General features: G+C 44.0%; 1 protein-coding gene across 2 annotated transcripts in view; it reads left to right on the forward strand.

The window, feature by feature from the left end:
• Positions 1 to 16,653, forward strand: part of BAZ1B (bromodomain adjacent to zinc finger domain 1B) — a 129,696-nt gene that overhangs the window by 41,995 nt on the left and 71,048 nt on the right. For both annotated transcript variants that reach the window (XM_075013622.1, XM_075013623.1), the window contains exon 7: positions 9,304 to 10,999. In XM_075013622.1, coding sequence (XP_074869723.1) covers positions 9,304 to 10,999 — 1,696 coding nt within the window. The remainder of the gene's footprint in view (positions 1 to 9,303; positions 11,000 to 16,653) is intronic.

The raw sequence follows: 16,653 nt of genomic DNA on the forward strand, positions 1-16,653 counted from the left end.
CGTGGTTGTGGGGGGAACCACTCAGGCTCTCTGGAGAACTTCAAACGTTGAGCTTCACATCAGTGTAGCTGCATATTGCAGGTCAGTGAGCACAGACAGCACGACAGCAATGTATCATATCGGCAGATGGGTGCACGCTCCTCTCCCTTTGTCATGAGGCCCTCTGACTATGAGGGTTCAGCATTCAGCACAAAATTGTGCAGGCCCACAACCTACCCTGGGTCCACAATACCTCAGGAGGCCCTTCACCCAGACGTGCTGCGATCAATTTTGTGAGTTTGGGGCTATCCCCAGGTGGACCTGCTCTCCATGCACCTCAATGCTAAGTGCCAAATGTTTTGCTCTTACTGGAACTGCAGTCCTGGGCAGATGTGTTTGACATGTCCTGGATAGGCCCTTTGCTGTATGTGTGCCCTCCAGTTCCCTTGTCTGCAAAGTCCTCCTCAGAATCTGAGTGGATCAGGTCTCAGTGATCTTGGTGACTCCAGTGTGGGCTAGGGAGCATTGGTACTCTGTTCTGTTGGACCTGTTGGTGTGCAATTGAATAACACTCCCATTACGTCTGGACCTGTTGACACTGGAGGAGGGGCACCTTCACCACCCTATCCTCCTGTCCATTCACCTCACAGCATGGAAGCTTTGTGGTTGAGTGCCATGGAACTTTCTTGCTCAGACCCAATGAGGGAGGTGCTTTTAAAAAAGTAGAAAACCCTCTGCGAGGGCCACTTACTTGGTGAAGTGGAAAAGGCTTGTGATCTGGGCGCCCCCGAAGGGTTTTTCTCCCTTGCAGGCCACAGTCTCCTCAATTCTGGATTATTTGTGGCACCTAAGACAGTCGAGGCACCTAAGACCTGTCTTCCATTAAGGTTCACTTGGTGTCTGTTTCTGCCTTTCATCCTGGACCAAGCTTTTTGTTGGTGTTCTCAGATGCTGTGGTCAAGAGATTCATGAAGGGCTTGGAGAAGGGTTAGGCTGCTGGTGTGGGACCTCTTACCCTCCTGGACTTCAATTTGGTTTTGGTCAAGCTTATGGAGCCCCCCTTTTGAGCACCTCGCTTCATGCTCCCTGATGTTGGCCATCACATCGGCCAGAAGGGTCTCAGAGTTGAGGGCCCTTACAGTGGGCCCACTCTATACAGTGTTCCACAGGGGTGAGGTTAGATTGAGACCCCGTGCAGCCGTCCTGCCAAAGGTGGTCTCCTCTTCCTGTGTCAACCAGGGTATCTCACTGCCTCTTTGTTTGTTGTTTGTTTTTTCACTCTAAGCCTCATTCTATCCTGAGGGAGCAGAGCTTAAATAACTTAAGTATCCGTAGGGTCTTAGCCTTTTATATGGACAGGACCAAACCATTCGGAAAGTCGCAGCAGTACTTTGTGGCTGTGGCGGCCACAGCCTCCCTATCTCAGGCCAGAGGATTTCCTCCTGGGTAGTGGCTTGCATTAAGGAGTGGTACCGTGGTTCCCCCTCCTCTGATTAGGGCTCACTCTAAAAGGGCGCAGGCCTCTTCAGTAACATTTCTAGCCCACATCCCTATTCAGAAAATCTGTAGAGCTGCCACCAGATCTCCCATTCATACATTTTCAGCCCATTAAGCAATTATGCAGCATGCTAGGGAGGAAGCTGCATTGGGCAGGGTTGTACTACAGCCATTCTGGGGCTCTGACGCCAGCTCCTGTCGTCGGCTTGCATTCGCCTACATTGGAATGCACGTGAACAATCACAAAAAGAAGAAAATAGTTACTTTTGTAACTGGTGTTCTTTGAGATGTGTTATGTCCATTGGAAAGGCCTCTCACCTTTCTGTCAGAGTAGCTGACAAGAAGGAACCAAGCAGGGGTGGGTCAGGTGGGGCCTATATTGGGCGCCATATTGGCACCACTCCAGATGGTGCTGCTCCAGCCAGATGGCTACCAGCTAGAGGAAGACTTTTTTCCAGCAACTGAACACACGTGAGCGTATACCTACATTGGCATGGACATGAACACATCTCAAAAACACCAATTACGGAAGTAAGTAACTGTCTTGTATGTGGAATGATGTTTAGCAAATCGGTTTTCCCCACAAGAATTAATGTAAATCAGGATGTCAAGTTGCATTGAAGCTTTTTTGGCCAGACAGAAGATGCATACGTGTACAGTAGACCCCCTGAGTTATGTGAGGGTTGTGCTCCTGTGCACTCACATAGCTCAATTTTTGTGCAAGTTCGGGTGGGAGTCGGGGAAGCAGGGGAGAAGCTGCACCGGTGCAGCTGTCTGCCTGCTTAGCTCCCAGGGGCTGGAGTGAGGGTCCTGGGGTTGGAATGGGGATCTGTGCTCTTTTTGATTTGCACTCAGCGGTAACGCTAGTTAAGCACAAATTGAAATCGTGCTTATCAGGGACTTATTATACAGTACAGGCTGGCCAGTGCCAGATAAGACAATTTGCCAGACCATGGGAGGTCCGTGTTGTCTAACAGCCTTACCAATATGTCCACTGTTTACTAGGCACTTAGGAGACATTTAGGGGTAAATTACAGCTTAATAACAGCACAGTACAGTGAGAGCGAGGATTAGTGGCTGTAAACAAACTTTATGGGTCCATGGGAAACTTAGCTACACCCATGGTAAGTGGTCATCCAGCTAACTAAAATCACACTGGATGAAGAATGTTGCTGGATGAGAATTCCAGGTTAGAGGGGTTCAACCTGTATATGGCTACGTCTACACTACTACATAAATTTGATTTTATTAAATTCGATTTTCATAACAATTGCTTTTATAAACTCAATTTTGGGTATCCTCACTTTCTGCAGAGTCATAGAATCATAGGGCTGGAATGGACCTCAGGAGGTCATCTAGTCCAGCCCCCTGCTTCAAGCAGGATTAACGCCCACTAAGTCATCCCAGCCAGGACCTTGTCAAGCTGGGACTTAAAAACTTCAAGGGATGGAGAATCCACCACCTCTCTAGGTAACTCATTCCAGTGCTTCACTGCCCTCCTCGTGAAGTAGTTTTTCCTAATATCCAACCTACACCTCTCCCCCTTGAACTTCAGACCATTGCTCCTTGTTCTGTTATCTGACATCACTGAGAACAGCTTCTCACCATCCTCTTTCGAGCTCCCCTTCAGGAAATTGAAGGCTGCTATTAAATCTCTCCTAAGTTTTCTCTGTTGTAAACTAAACAAGCCCAAATCCCTCAGCCTCTCCTCATAGGTCTTGTGCTCCAGCCCCTTAATCATTTTTGTTGCCCTCTGCTGAACCTGCTTCAGCAAATCAACATCTTTTTTTGTACTGGAGGGCCCAAAACTGTATGCAGTATTCCAGATGTGGCCTCACCAGTGCCGAATAGAGGGGAACAACCACTTCTCTAGATCTGCTCAAAATGCTTCTCCTAATGCACCCTAATATGCCATTAGCCTTCTTAGCTACAAGGGCACACTGTTTACTCATATCCAGCCTTTCATCCAGCATAACCCCTAGGTCCCTTTCCACTGTAGTGCTGCTTAGCCAGTTGGTCCCCAGTTTATAACAATGCTTGGGATTCTTCTATCCCAGGTGCAGGACTCTACACTTTGCCTTGTTGAACCACATCAGATTTCTTTTTGCCCAGTCCTCCAATATATTCAGGTCACTCTGGATTCCATCTCTACCCTCCAATGTATCTCCCTCTCCCCCTAGCTTTTTGTCATCTCCAGACTTGCCTGAGGGTGCACTCCAGTCCCTCATCCCAGTCATTAATAAAGGTGTTGAATAACACCAGTCCCAGAACAGAGTCTTGCAGCACCCCACTTAAAACCGACCACCATCCAGATAGTGAGCCAATGACTACTACCCGTTGGGCCTGACTGTCAAGCCTGCTTTCTAACCATCTTATAGTCCAAGGATTCAATCTGTATTTCCTTAACTTGTGGGAGACTGTATCAAAAGCTTTGCTGAAGTCAAGGTATAGCACATCCCAGTCAAGTTAGTGCTGCCACACTAGTGGCCAAACATCGACTGTTGCAGCAGTGCATTATGGGAACCTATCCCACAGTTCCCTCAGCCCTGCATTCTGTGCCTTTCCCCCTTCCTTCCCCCTGCCCCACGCCCTGCTGCACTCTCACCACTATCAGTGCTCACCCTGCTGCCTGGTGCCTGAGTCTCCCAAGCTGCAGGGACCCGGGAAACTGACCAGTGCTGCTGTGCCTGGCTTGGCGGAGCTAGGAGCCAGGTGCAGCAGTACCTGCAATTTCTTAGCTCCTCACCACTTCCAGGAGCCAGGAAGCTGACCAGTGATACTGCACTGGTCAGTTTCCCAGCTCTTGTGAGTCTTGGGCAGCTGGGAGCTAGGTGCAACTCTGTCTGTTAGCCTCTGGAGGTTAATGAATTTGATTCAAAGACATGGTGTTTCCACACTAGCCTTCATTCAAACTGTGAAATTTGAACTTGACGTTACACCCACCTAGTTCCAAGGAGATTATACTATTAATATTAGTGCTCCCTAAATTGAGCTAATGATACTTACAGTGAAGACCGTCGCTTGGTATAATCGAGCTAAATGCCTTAAGTTCAAATTTATCTTGTAGTGTAGACATAGCCAAAGTTTTAAACTATTTAATACTGTACTCGCCAATGATGCTTATGAAGCTTGGTTGAGGCAGGAGCTAGTGGGATTGGGACATGAGGGCTTGTCCTGCTGTGCCAACCAATGTACCATCTGGGGAGAGGAGTCATGGGTTTGCCTGCTTCCAGCTAGAATGCTGAGAAGCAGTGGGGTAAGCCCCCGAAAAGTGACCCTGTTCCCCCGCTGAAACATCATGGGGCAGATGGAGTGAAGCAAAACAAAAAACTATAATGGAATGTTGTGCAACTTTAATATCTTCTCTAATAGATCAGCAGCCTACTAACTAAACAGTATTAACCAAGATGACTTGAAATGAGGAGTTACTGTAACTTCATTTGAAGTCTGTTGTAAATTGCATTCTTCTTTGTGAATCACTGGCAATTATATAAGAAGCCTACAGTCTTGGACGGGAATAAAAATAAGTATAGCTGGACACAATATTGTCAGTACCAATTCAATGCAATAAATGTGGATTGTTTACTAGGTGGCACTCTTGACCCTTTTTTCCCAGTCCCTAGCCATTAAGAAAATCTGCTGTAGAAAATTTGGACAAAAGAAATCTACAAATACTAATTATAAGGAAGTATGTTTTATTTTGTGAACTTGCTTTATGTAGAGGTTTTGACCCTGACACAATACCCTGGAAATGTAATGGCACAATTATTGCACCTTTTTTTTGCCATTGACAAGTAATGTAAATTACAACTGTTGAAGCCAACTTTGTTAAGATCTTACTATAGAGTACAAAATTCTAATCTTTATTCAGTAGTATGAATTACTTAATTATTTATCTGGTTCTGGCATTTAAAGATTATAGTTGAGATACTTTAAATATTTTGGTTTTGTAGCTGTTTCCATGGTATGTTTTAATCCCTGTAGAATTAATACGTAACTTTTGTATAGTGTGCAGGATTTGCAGGTCTTAAAATGCTCTACAAAGGAAGGCAAGTATCCCCCTTTATAGGTGTGAAAATTGAAGTGTGGAGGTGAAGTGATTTGCCTGAATAGGTCAGCAGGTCCGTGTCAGAGCTGAAAATAGGACCTGTGTCTTCTAGTCTGAACCCTGGTGCCTGTAGAATAGATAGCTAATCTGTTCTTTTATTTTTGTATCCTAGATAGAGGCTTACCATCTCCTAAGCAAGGGAGCAACTTTTGACTATCTTGTGGCAATTACCACACATTAGACTGGATCTTTCACATAGCAGGCATAAAAGGGGCTTTCGATACTGTGGTTAAACAAGACTTGCATCTCTCACCCCCATATAAAGGCTAGCTATGGTTATGTTGGCTCAACATACATCCTACTGAAACCCTGCTGGAGCACCCTTGAGAGAGTCCTGTTTTTCTCCTTTTATGGAGTAATTCTAGCATGGTTCAGACTTACTGAAAGTGTTCTCAGGAGCAAAAAAGATGTCCTGACACCTTTCAGCTCTCCCTAGTAGGATAGCTCCATGCTCTAGCAGGTATATTTAGGTTCTCATGGAAGTCTGATGTAGGTTTACTTAAAGAAAAAATTAATAGAAAATCATATGTAGAATGCTTCTTATTTTGCTATATTATTTGGGGCATTCATTCACTAAAAATACAGCATAGAAAGTATTTGCTGACCACCCTTAAATGCTTTTAAGTATTCAGAGCACTGAAGGAGACATGCTATCGATATAGAAAGTTTATTCTGTTTATATTTGTTGTGACTCCTGTTTAGTCTTTGGTAAATGGTGCATTAATTGTTTTAACTACAAGAGCACTATTTTTATGAAACTCAATCGTGATCAGTTTGTGATAGTATTTTAGCCTGAGGCTCCGGTATTCCACCTGTGCCCTGTCAATGAAGGGCCCATAGTGCACTCCATTTATTAGGTGTAGCAAAAAAATTTTCAAATCTGTTCTAGTCAGTTTTACTTTCTAGGGGGGAAGCTGCTGTCACATTCATCCCATCCACTGCCACTTCTAGTTACTTATTAGTAAACAGTAAAACAGAAGTTGAAACTTGTTTTAGATTTCACTATAAATTATTGAGAGTTCTGACTTTAATTGACTCCATCAGCTGAAATGTTTGAATTTTTGCCATACAAGCCAGTTTCTGATTTCTTAGAACCTTTTCTGATATATGCTAAGTAGGGAAGTGGAGGAGCAGACCATCTGGAGAACTGGCAAGTGAATATAGGACTTAATAGCTAAGTTAAATACTGAAAGCTTGACTAAAGTTTCAATAACATTTGACTCTCTCACTTCCCAGAAACATCCCAGATATAGATTTGAGCTTTCATTGTAAAGAAATGCCTAAATTGCCTGATTTCATGTGCAACTTGTTGCAATTGTGGCTACTTAACTATAGATTAAAAAAAAAAAAAAAAAAAAAAAATCAGTTAAGTACGTACAAGGACCCTCCAGGGACAATATTCTCCTGTTGTTTGACAGTTACATCAAAGTGTGGAATAGAAAAAAATTTGATCACTGTTCTGCACCAATGCTTGGGGAAAGTTTACTAATCTTATGAGCATCTGCACTGATACTGCCAAATTAGAGTTAACCCTGATAAATTGAGAAATTGGTCTTTCTATTGTAGGTTGTTGCGGTTTGTAACCTTGTAAAGTATGTTAATAGTCCTAGAGAATGTAAATTCAAAATACGTATCTGTGCTGCTTTCCTCTTTGAAGTCTGCAGCATAGATATATCTTCAGTAAAACATCTGCAGGTGGACTAGGTTCGGTGACTTGAGCAGGGACCTCAGGCAATAAAATTGCAGTGTAAATGCTCAGATTCTGGCTGGATTCTGGGTTCTGGGCTCTTCCCTGCTGGCAATGTCCTGGAGCCTGGAGTACACTATAGCCAAATGTATACATTGCAGTTTTATAGTACTGCAATGATGAGTCAGCTGACATAGGCTTCCCATTAGTATTTTTTTTCCAATGGGGAGACACCATGAGTACCACATGAATATCTTAAGCATTTTCTGTGTTGAAGAGGCAGAATGTCACAGACTTAAGGGAGAGTAAAAACAAATGACTCTTTGTTCTGTAACTTTTCTTAAGTGGATATAAGAACTTATGTCAGCTGAATAGCACAAAAATGTCTTCAGTGCCCTGTGGAGTAGAGAGAATAATACTGTAAGTACCTGAGAATTAATGTAGCTGTTGAGGTTATTTCAGGACTTTCATAGTCGCTACTTTGAGAATCTTTAGGAATGCAATCTTAAGTGCTTGGCTTTGGCACAGTGGTAAATTCAGGCAATTTTAAAATCTGGAATTTTTGGAGGACAAAACAATATAGGGTTAGTTCCTCAGTTTTGCCAAAATAACTTTGAGTTGCAAGCAGGTTCATGCAGTAGTAATACCATAAATGGGGCATTAAAAGAAAACTAAACTTTCATTAATGGTTTATCATAATTTAGCAGTAAATTATTCAGAGGTCAGGAAATAAGAGTGCTAACATTTCTATGAGAAACATAACTTGATCACAATATGGGCATATCTGTTTATTTTCTCTGTTTTTGGAAATATATACCTTATAGTGATTTTTAGAATGCTGCACATCCTGTATCTCTTATTGTGATTAACATAACAGAATTTTTTGCTAAAATCTTAACTTTTACTGATTTCTGGTAGTTATAACCTGAAGGTTTTAATTATTTACTGCAAGTCTCCTGTGTTGTTTTTGAGTTCTTAAAATTAAATCATCCAGTTCTCATGGTGCACATAAGTGGCCTGAATCTCAGCAATAATGAGCACACACCACGAATACCACTGAAATCAGTAGAAGCTGGAGGTGAACACATTTCAAAAATTATTTTGCTATACAACTACAACTTTCGAGTCCTTTATTGAACCAGCTTCTCTTGGTGAAAGGGTCAAACATTTGAACCTGTTGACCAATGGAGGTTGATCCAAAAAGGCATTACCCCACCCCAGCTTTTGTCTGTAATGTCCTGGGACTAACACAGCTACACCAGCACTACAAACAATTGTACAGTCTTGTTGATTTATGTAACAGTCCTGAACAGTAGAACTGCATTGGCAAACGGACCATTTCAAAGACTATATAAACTCACCAAATCCACCCCTGTATTCTCAGTATTCCATGGATTAAGTCCCAGCTGGTTTACCCTTATCCAGAATCACATTACTGAAAGACACTTGCAGAGTAGATCACTGGACCAGTCTCGTACATTTGAAAGAGATACATATTTCATCATGGTAGTGATGGATATTGGCATAGGAAGTTGGAGTTGAGAGCTCAATGTTATCTGTATATTGCCCACGCCACCTTGCTGTCTCCCTCAGACTTCATATATACACTAAATAGGAGGGATGTCAAAATAGAACCCTGTAGTATCCATCAGCAAAGCCCTCAAGGAAGTCTCTGACACATTTTCAAGTAATTTATCTCTGACATATTTTCAAATTAATTTATCCATAAACTAGAAAGCTTTTTCATGTAATACAGTTGGAAGTAACTTTAAAATGTCATTGCAGCAAACAACAATGAAAAAATTTAAAGCTGAAGGTTAATCCTCTTAAAATGGCATTATTAACTGTGTAACGTGAGGAGCTCTATATAGCAAACTGAAAACCATTTCAGTGGTATGTATCCCTCCGTATGCTGTGTATTAGATAGTCATAGAGAACTGAACTTACCTGTTAAAAATTATCAGGGAAAGATTCTTCAGACATTGCTCCTCATTAGATTGGTTTTATATTAATATCTCTTCTTAAATTCTAGTATATGACTCTCAACCCCTCAACCAAAAGGAAGAGCTCTGGATCACCTGACAGAAAGCCCTCCAAGAAGTCCAAAACTGATGGATCTTCATTGGGCCAGCCCCTGAGCCCTACACTGTGGTGTCATGTACATTTGAAGAAATCTATTATTGGATCCCCACTAAAAGTCAAGAACTCGAAGAACCCAAAATCCTCCAAAGAGGAGCTGGAGGAGGTAATGAAAATAGTGTCTCCAGGAAAACTTGGGACTAACTTCCACATTCCTAAGAGGAGTCGACTAGGGAAGGACAGTGACAAATCCTTGGACAAGAAACAAAAAGGTAAAAGGGTTCTGAATGGGCAAAAGTCACCTGGGAAATCAAAGTCACCCAGGAAAGGCCTGAAGAATCCCAAAATGAAAATGAAACAAATGACACTACTGGACATGGCAAAAGGCACTCCCAAGGTGTCTAGAATGCCTAAGAACTCTTCAGGGACTCCCAGGTCCACCAGCAAACCCCACAAACATCTCCCTCCTGCTGCCCTTCATCTCATTGCCTATTACAAGGAAAATAAAGACCGGGAGGATAAAAAAAGCGCCCTTTCCTGCATCATCTCTAAAACAGCCCGTATACTCTCAAATGAGGACCGTGCTCGCCTTCCTGAAGAGTTGCGAGGCATAGTACAGAAACGGTATGAACTCTTAGAGCACAAAAAGAAATGGGCATCCATGACAGAGGAACAGCGCAAGGAGTATCTGAAGAAGAAGCGGGAGAAACTGAAGGAGAAACTCAAGGAGCGAGCAAAAGAGCGGAAAGAAAAGGAGATGCAGGAAAAATTGGAAAAGCAGAAAAGGTATGAGGACCAAGATCTTAAAGGAAAGAACTTGCCTGTGTTTAAGCTAGTGGATACTCCAGAAGGACTTCCCAATACTCTTTTTGGAGATGTGGCAATGGTGGTGGAGTTCCTAAGCTGTTATTCAGGATTACTAATGCCAGATGCTCAGTATCCCATTACAGCAGTCTCCTTGATGGAGGCTTTGTGTGCTGAGAAAGGGGGTTTTCTCTACTTGAACCGCGTGCTGGTCATTCTTCTGCAAACCCTACTACAGGATGAAATTGCTGAAGACTACGCTGAATTGGGAATGAAACTCTCAGAAATCCCTCTTACCTTGCATTCTGTTTCTGAGCTAGTCCGTCTGTGTCTACGCAAGTCAGATGTGCAAGAGGAAAGTGAGGCTTCTGATAATGTAGATGAGAGCAAGGATTCAGCTACCTTTGAAGATAACGAGGTGCAAGATGAGTTTTTGGAGAAGCTGGAGACATCAGAGTTCTTTGAGCTGACGTCTGAGGAGAAGCTACGGATACTCACAGCACTCTGCCACCGAATTCTAATGACTTACTCTGTGCAGGACCATGTGGAAGCAAAGCAGCAGTCGTCAGCTGAGCTGTGGAAGGAGCGTCTAGCTATACTGAAGGAAGAGAATGACAAGAAAAGAGCAGAAAAGCAAAAACGGAAAGAAATGGAGGCTAAAAGCAAAGAAAATGGGAAAGAAGAGAATGGAGTGGGAAGAAACGATAAGAAAAAAATGGAGGGGGTAAAAACAGAGCAACAGATGGAAATAGAGGCTGAAGATATGATCAGTGCTGTGAAAAGCAGACGACTTCTTGCCATCCAAGCGAAGAGGGAGAAGGAGCAACAGGAGAGGCAAATGAGAGGTACAGTCCTAGAGTTATGGAGTATATGTGTGGGAGCAGGGGAATGTGATACACAAGTAATGTAAACTATTCCGTTCTCCATTTCCAGCAGTTACCTGACCTGGGATTTTTATGGCTGGTGTCAGTCAAGGTCTTTAGTTCTGTTTATCTGAGGCATTGTGCAGCCTGCACAATTTTGAAAGCCACAGCATGTGTGGTGCTTTCATATTACTCTAGCAGCTCAAAATTTGGGGTGCTGTGTCAGATCCTCCTTTTTGTTTAGCCTCTTCAAAAATTTCTAGCTCTCGTGCCTAGGGAGGGTTGGAAAACCGCAAGTATGTTTTGGTATAGGAGAACTCCCTTGTGCATGCCAAAAATCTGGGTCTTTCCAAGAGCTGCAGAGGATCTCCACTGTCAGAGAGCTCCCAGGAACATGGTCCACTAGCTCCCTGGTGCTGCTAAGTGTACTTCTTCACACATTGGCACATTATCGCCAGTGACATCTGCCTGATACAAGAACATGAGGTTGGAGGCTGTATTTTTGTGTTTTAAAATTGAACAACTTAGGCTATGCTACGCTGCAGGATTTTCAGAAATAACTTACTTTGATGTTCTAACAGCAGAATAAATTATTTCTAAAAAGAGCGTTCACACTTTAAGAACGTTTAGAAATTAAGCATTCACACTAGAAAGCCCAATTTCAAAATAAAAGCAATGATGGGATGTCTACTTGGAGGCCAGTTAAGTCATAATTACCTTTCTTAGTATACACTGAGTCAGTTTTGAAATTGAAAAGGGCAGGGGTTGGGGAAAGTCACTCATTTTGGTGGAGTTCCTATTTTGAGTTAAATATCCTGTTATTCCAGAATAACAAGCTTTGCAGTGTGGATGCAAGGATCTTTTTCTGGAAGAAAAAAAGATTTTCTTCAGTGAGGAGTGGGGATGTGGAAAAGCCCTTACTTAAAAATCTCTCTGGGGTGGGATTTGGGCGGATGGACGATACCAGTGCTTCTCATAGCTGCTATGAGAAGACTTATTTTAACCGGTTCATTACGATTTCAGTACTTCACAGAACCGTGCACTTCAGTTAAAGAACTGTGAATACAGTACTGTTTACAGCTGCCAGGATAACAGCCCTCTGAAAACACCACACTTTTTTAACTTTCATTGTTTTTTTTCCCTGAAAGTAAAGGATAAAAATCATGAGAAATATGCCTCCTTTCTCTCCAGCACTTAACTGTACTTAGTTTACTGGAGACCACCATATGTATACATCTGCTGGTTCATCAAGAATGCCTCAGATACCTTGGATCTGAGAGAGAAGTGAGTTTCCCGTTAGTGGTTACACAAAGTCACAATATAACCTCAGTTCCCTGAATGAAATCACTTACCTTTCCATGGTTTTCAATCTTATACTAGATGTCCTCTGCTCCCACCTGCGCCGCGCCTCCTCCTCTTCTCCCCCCCCCCCACCCCCACCCCCCCCGCAAGGAGAGTGATACGTACTTTTCCAATGGGCTCCATTGTAGAAGGTTAAGGATAGAAGACAAGGGTTGGATGAGACTCCAGGAGGCCATGTAATCTAACCCTCTGCTCAAAACAGGACCAGCTCCAACTAAACCATTCCAACCAGGGTTTTTTTCAAGCCTTGCCTTAAAAATCAGACTCCACTGCCTCCCTAGGCAACCCATTTGAGTACTTCACCACCGTTCTAGTAAAATAGTTTTTCTTTATATCCAACCTAGACCATGTCCATTGCAATTTGAGACCATTGCTGCTTATTCTGTCATCTTTCACTATTGAGAACAGCCTGGCTTTGTCCTCTTTGGAAGCCTCCTTCAGGGAATTGAAGGCTGCTATCAAATTGTAGAATCATACAGCCCTAGGGTTGGAAGAGACCTCATGAAGTCACTGAGTCCAGCCCCCTGTCCAAAGCAGGACCAACCCTCACTAAATCATCCAAAACAGAAATTTGTCAAGATGGGACCTAAACCTCTAGGGATGAAGATTCCACCGCCTCTCTCGGTAACACGTTCCTGTGCTGCTTCATTGTACTAGTGAAATAATTTTTTGTAATATCCAACCTAGACCTCCCTTACTGTAACTTGAGACCACTGCTCTTTCTTCTGCCATCAGTCACTACTGAGAACAGCTTCTCTCCATCTTGTTTAGAACCCCTCTTCAGGAAGTTTAAGGCTGTTATCAAATCACCCCTCAGTCTTCTCTTCTCCAAACTAAGTAAGCCCAAATTCCTCAGCCTCTTCTTGTTAGGTCACATGCTCCAACCCCCGAATCATTTTGTTTGCCCTCTGCTGTACCATCATCGGGTGCACCCACATCCTTTCTATATTGACGCAATACTCCAGATGTACTCTCGCCAGTACTGAATAAAAGAGAATAACAGCTTCCCTAGGTCTGCTGGAAACGATTCTCCAAATGCACCCTAGTATGCCATTAGCCTTCTTGATTACAAAGGCACACTGAACCATATCCAGCTTCTCATCCACTGTAATGCTCATGCCCTTCTCTGCTATACGGCTACTTAGCCAGTTGGTCCCCAGCCTGTAAGAATGCTTGAGGTTCTTCTGTTCCAAGTGCAGGATTCTGCACTTGTCCTTGCTGAACCTCATCAGATTTCTTTTGGCCCAATCCTCCAATTTGTCTAGGTCACTTTGGACCTTGTCCCTACCCTCCAGCATATGTGTCTCCCTCCAGTTTCATGTCATCTGCAGACTTCCTGAGTGTGCAGTTGTAATGGGGTTTGAGGGGTCCTAGAGCTCTGCACCCCATCAACAGCCAGGAGTGACTCTCGCTCAGCAAGTGGAACAGAAGGTTTAGTAGGTGACAGAGGCACACCATTGTATGGGCTTGTCAGTCCAGCAGCCAGAAATAGTCAGTCTGATCCATATGTGGAGGAGGGGAGAAGAAGGTCCCAATAAGGGACCCCGGACCTGGGATGTTGCCTCGATTTGTCCTCTCCTGCTTCCAGACTAACTCCCCTCTAACTAACTGCCTCGGCTTCTAATTAAAAAACCAGCCAGGCTCCACCTCTTTGTCTAGCTGCCCAGGGAAGCACAGGTGTTAACCTGGTCTCTCAGGACACCAAAGTCCAGGCCTAGGTCACAGCCAGCAGGTATTCCATACACTGTGTGACCTACTGTCACACCAAATGCACCTCCCACTTCATCACAGCAGTTCATCCCAGGATCCAAATCATTAATGAAGATGTTGAATAACAATGTCCCCAGGCTGACCCTGGGGGCATGCAGCTGCCAACTAGATACTGAGTTGTTGATCGATAGTAAGGGAATGAATTTAGAGCTGTGGTTCCCAGCCCTTTCAAGACGGGGACCCATTTTGACAGTTGAGGAAGATCTTGTGACCCAAGGCAATTCAAAACCTGGCGGTGGGGAGAGGAATTTCTCCGTGGGAAAAACGGACCTCTCTGCTGCCCACTTTAAACCTCTCTCAGCCCCAAAATGGCCCTCAGTCTGCCAGCTTAAACCCCTCTCAGCCCCTCCAACCCCCTTGACCGCAAGCCTAAACCTCTCCCACCTAGGGTTGCCGGATTTTTGGAAAACTTATGTGGGACAGTAACAGAGAGGGAGTGCTGTGCCAATCTATACTATCAAAACAAAAAAGCAGTGCAGTAGCATTTTAAAGACTAACAAAACAGCCCTGCATAAGATTTCCAGAAACTGGGGCAGGAACCCTGGCAGCCCTGCAGCTGGGAGCTAGCTGGGGTGTGGAGCCCTGACTGGCTCTCAGCCTCCTCTACTCCCTGTCCACAGGCATAAACCTGTTTTAGGTCCCCCAACCCCTTCACCTACCAAACACAGGATAGTTCCAAGCTGCAGCTGCTGACCCCCACTGCTCCTTTGTTTGGCTGCCTCCTCTGCCTGGCTCCCCCCACCTTCCTGCTCCCTTACCTGCCCTGCAGGTGTAAATGGTACTCAGTTTAATTGGTTTCTGGGCAGGATCCCTAATGCAGGCTGTTAAACCAACTACATTGAGAACAAGAAGTCGTCTTGTGGCACCTTATAGACTAACAGATATTTTGGAGCATGAGCTTTCGTGGGCAAAGACCCACTTCATCTGATGCATCAGATGAAGCGGGTCTTTGCCCACGAAAGCTCATGCTCCAAAATATCTGTTAGTCTATAAGGTGCCATAAGACGACTTCTTGTTCTCCAAGCTACAGACTAACATGGCTACTTCTCTGATACAGTTACATTGAGTTCCATTTCAGCACAGCAGGGCAGGGATTGTGAGCCAAGGAGGAGTCAAGTGGCTGCAAATGGCTCCTTAAGAGACCAGCCAGGGACCATTAGAAAAATCTAAGCTCGACCCATGTTTGGGTCCCAACCCATGGGTTTGGAATCCATGATTTAGAGGAACATAAAGGCCAGGCAGAGAGGCCTGGAAGGCCTTGTCGTTGGATCAATGAAGGAATGGAGAGAGAGAGACTGTTGTTTTGTTTTGTTTTGTTTTGTTTTGTTTTATGGCTGAAGTAACAGCTGAACGTAGGTAAAAGGAATAAAATGGTGCTCATCTGTCCTCAATCACTAGCTCTTAAAGGTGTCAATAACTCCTGTAATAACTTCAAAGTCCCCAGAATTAATCCAGGTGTGGATGCAGCTGCAGACCCTGTTTCATGCCATTTTCCAGGTAAGATGGGATGTTAGTTGCAGTCTCTGCCCCTCGTGCCGCATGAGGGATTCTTCATGTGGGGTAAGAACCAGATGAAACAGAAAATGGAACACACACCCCACAGACACCATGCGTGTATTCCAGTGAACTGTGCAAAAGTGGCCAGGTATCCAGGGGATCTAACAGTATTTTTTTAAATCAGAATCTGGTTTATGCAGGCATATGAGGTACCTGGTCATCACGTGTGCCAGCTCCTACTTATCTGTGGTTGCTCTCTGCCTATGGCAGCTGGCTGTAGCTCACAGCCCTGGCTCTGTAGGAGGGTTCTTGACCTGGGGAGAGGGGAAAAGCAATGAGTGGTGGGAAGAAGATTCTTGTGGCAAATTGGGGATGGGAGAGGTTCTGGCTTGTTGTGTCCAGTTTTTGAATATTATAAAGTTGGTCTCCCTAAGCTGTGCAGCGTGTTGTAGGATTGGTGTGGGGAGGGCACTCAACATTAGAATATCAATATTGGTACATGGCACTTTTTGCAACTTTCTCTATTTCAGTACCAACTGTGTGATTTGCATAGTAGAGGTGTAGTCAGGGAAATGCAGCATTGGGTCTCACATGGAAATTTCCTTTAAAACAATAAGGGCTAGAAACCTATGGAGGGTTGTTTTTAAATGAGGCTGAAACTCAGCAACAAATCATACAGCCTGTTAAGAGCCTATCTATATCTGTTCTCATCCCTTGAGATTCTGTGCTCTCCCCGTAAGAGACCTCTTCTGCCCTGGGGCTTCTGCTGCTCTCTGTGCTAATGCCAAACATACTTCTGAGCTCCCCATGCTCTAGCAGCCCCTTCGATATCATGGTTTGGTTGTCTCACCATGCTTGAAACTCTCTCTATAACATAACTCAGCTTCCCTCAGAAGTGGTCTCCTTCTGCATCATTCCTGACAGTTTCACACTTTTTGTCTGCTTGCCTTGGCAGTATCTCTCACCTTTGTTAAAGTGGTTTCCTCTATGCGTCTGTTTTTGTCAGT

Source organism: Carettochelys insculpta, chromosome 19 (genome assembly GCF_033958435.1).
Source record: "Carettochelys insculpta isolate YL-2023 chromosome 19, ASM3395843v1, whole genome shotgun sequence".
Taxonomy (NCBI): Eukaryota; Metazoa; Chordata; order Testudines; family Carettochelyidae; genus Carettochelys; species Carettochelys insculpta.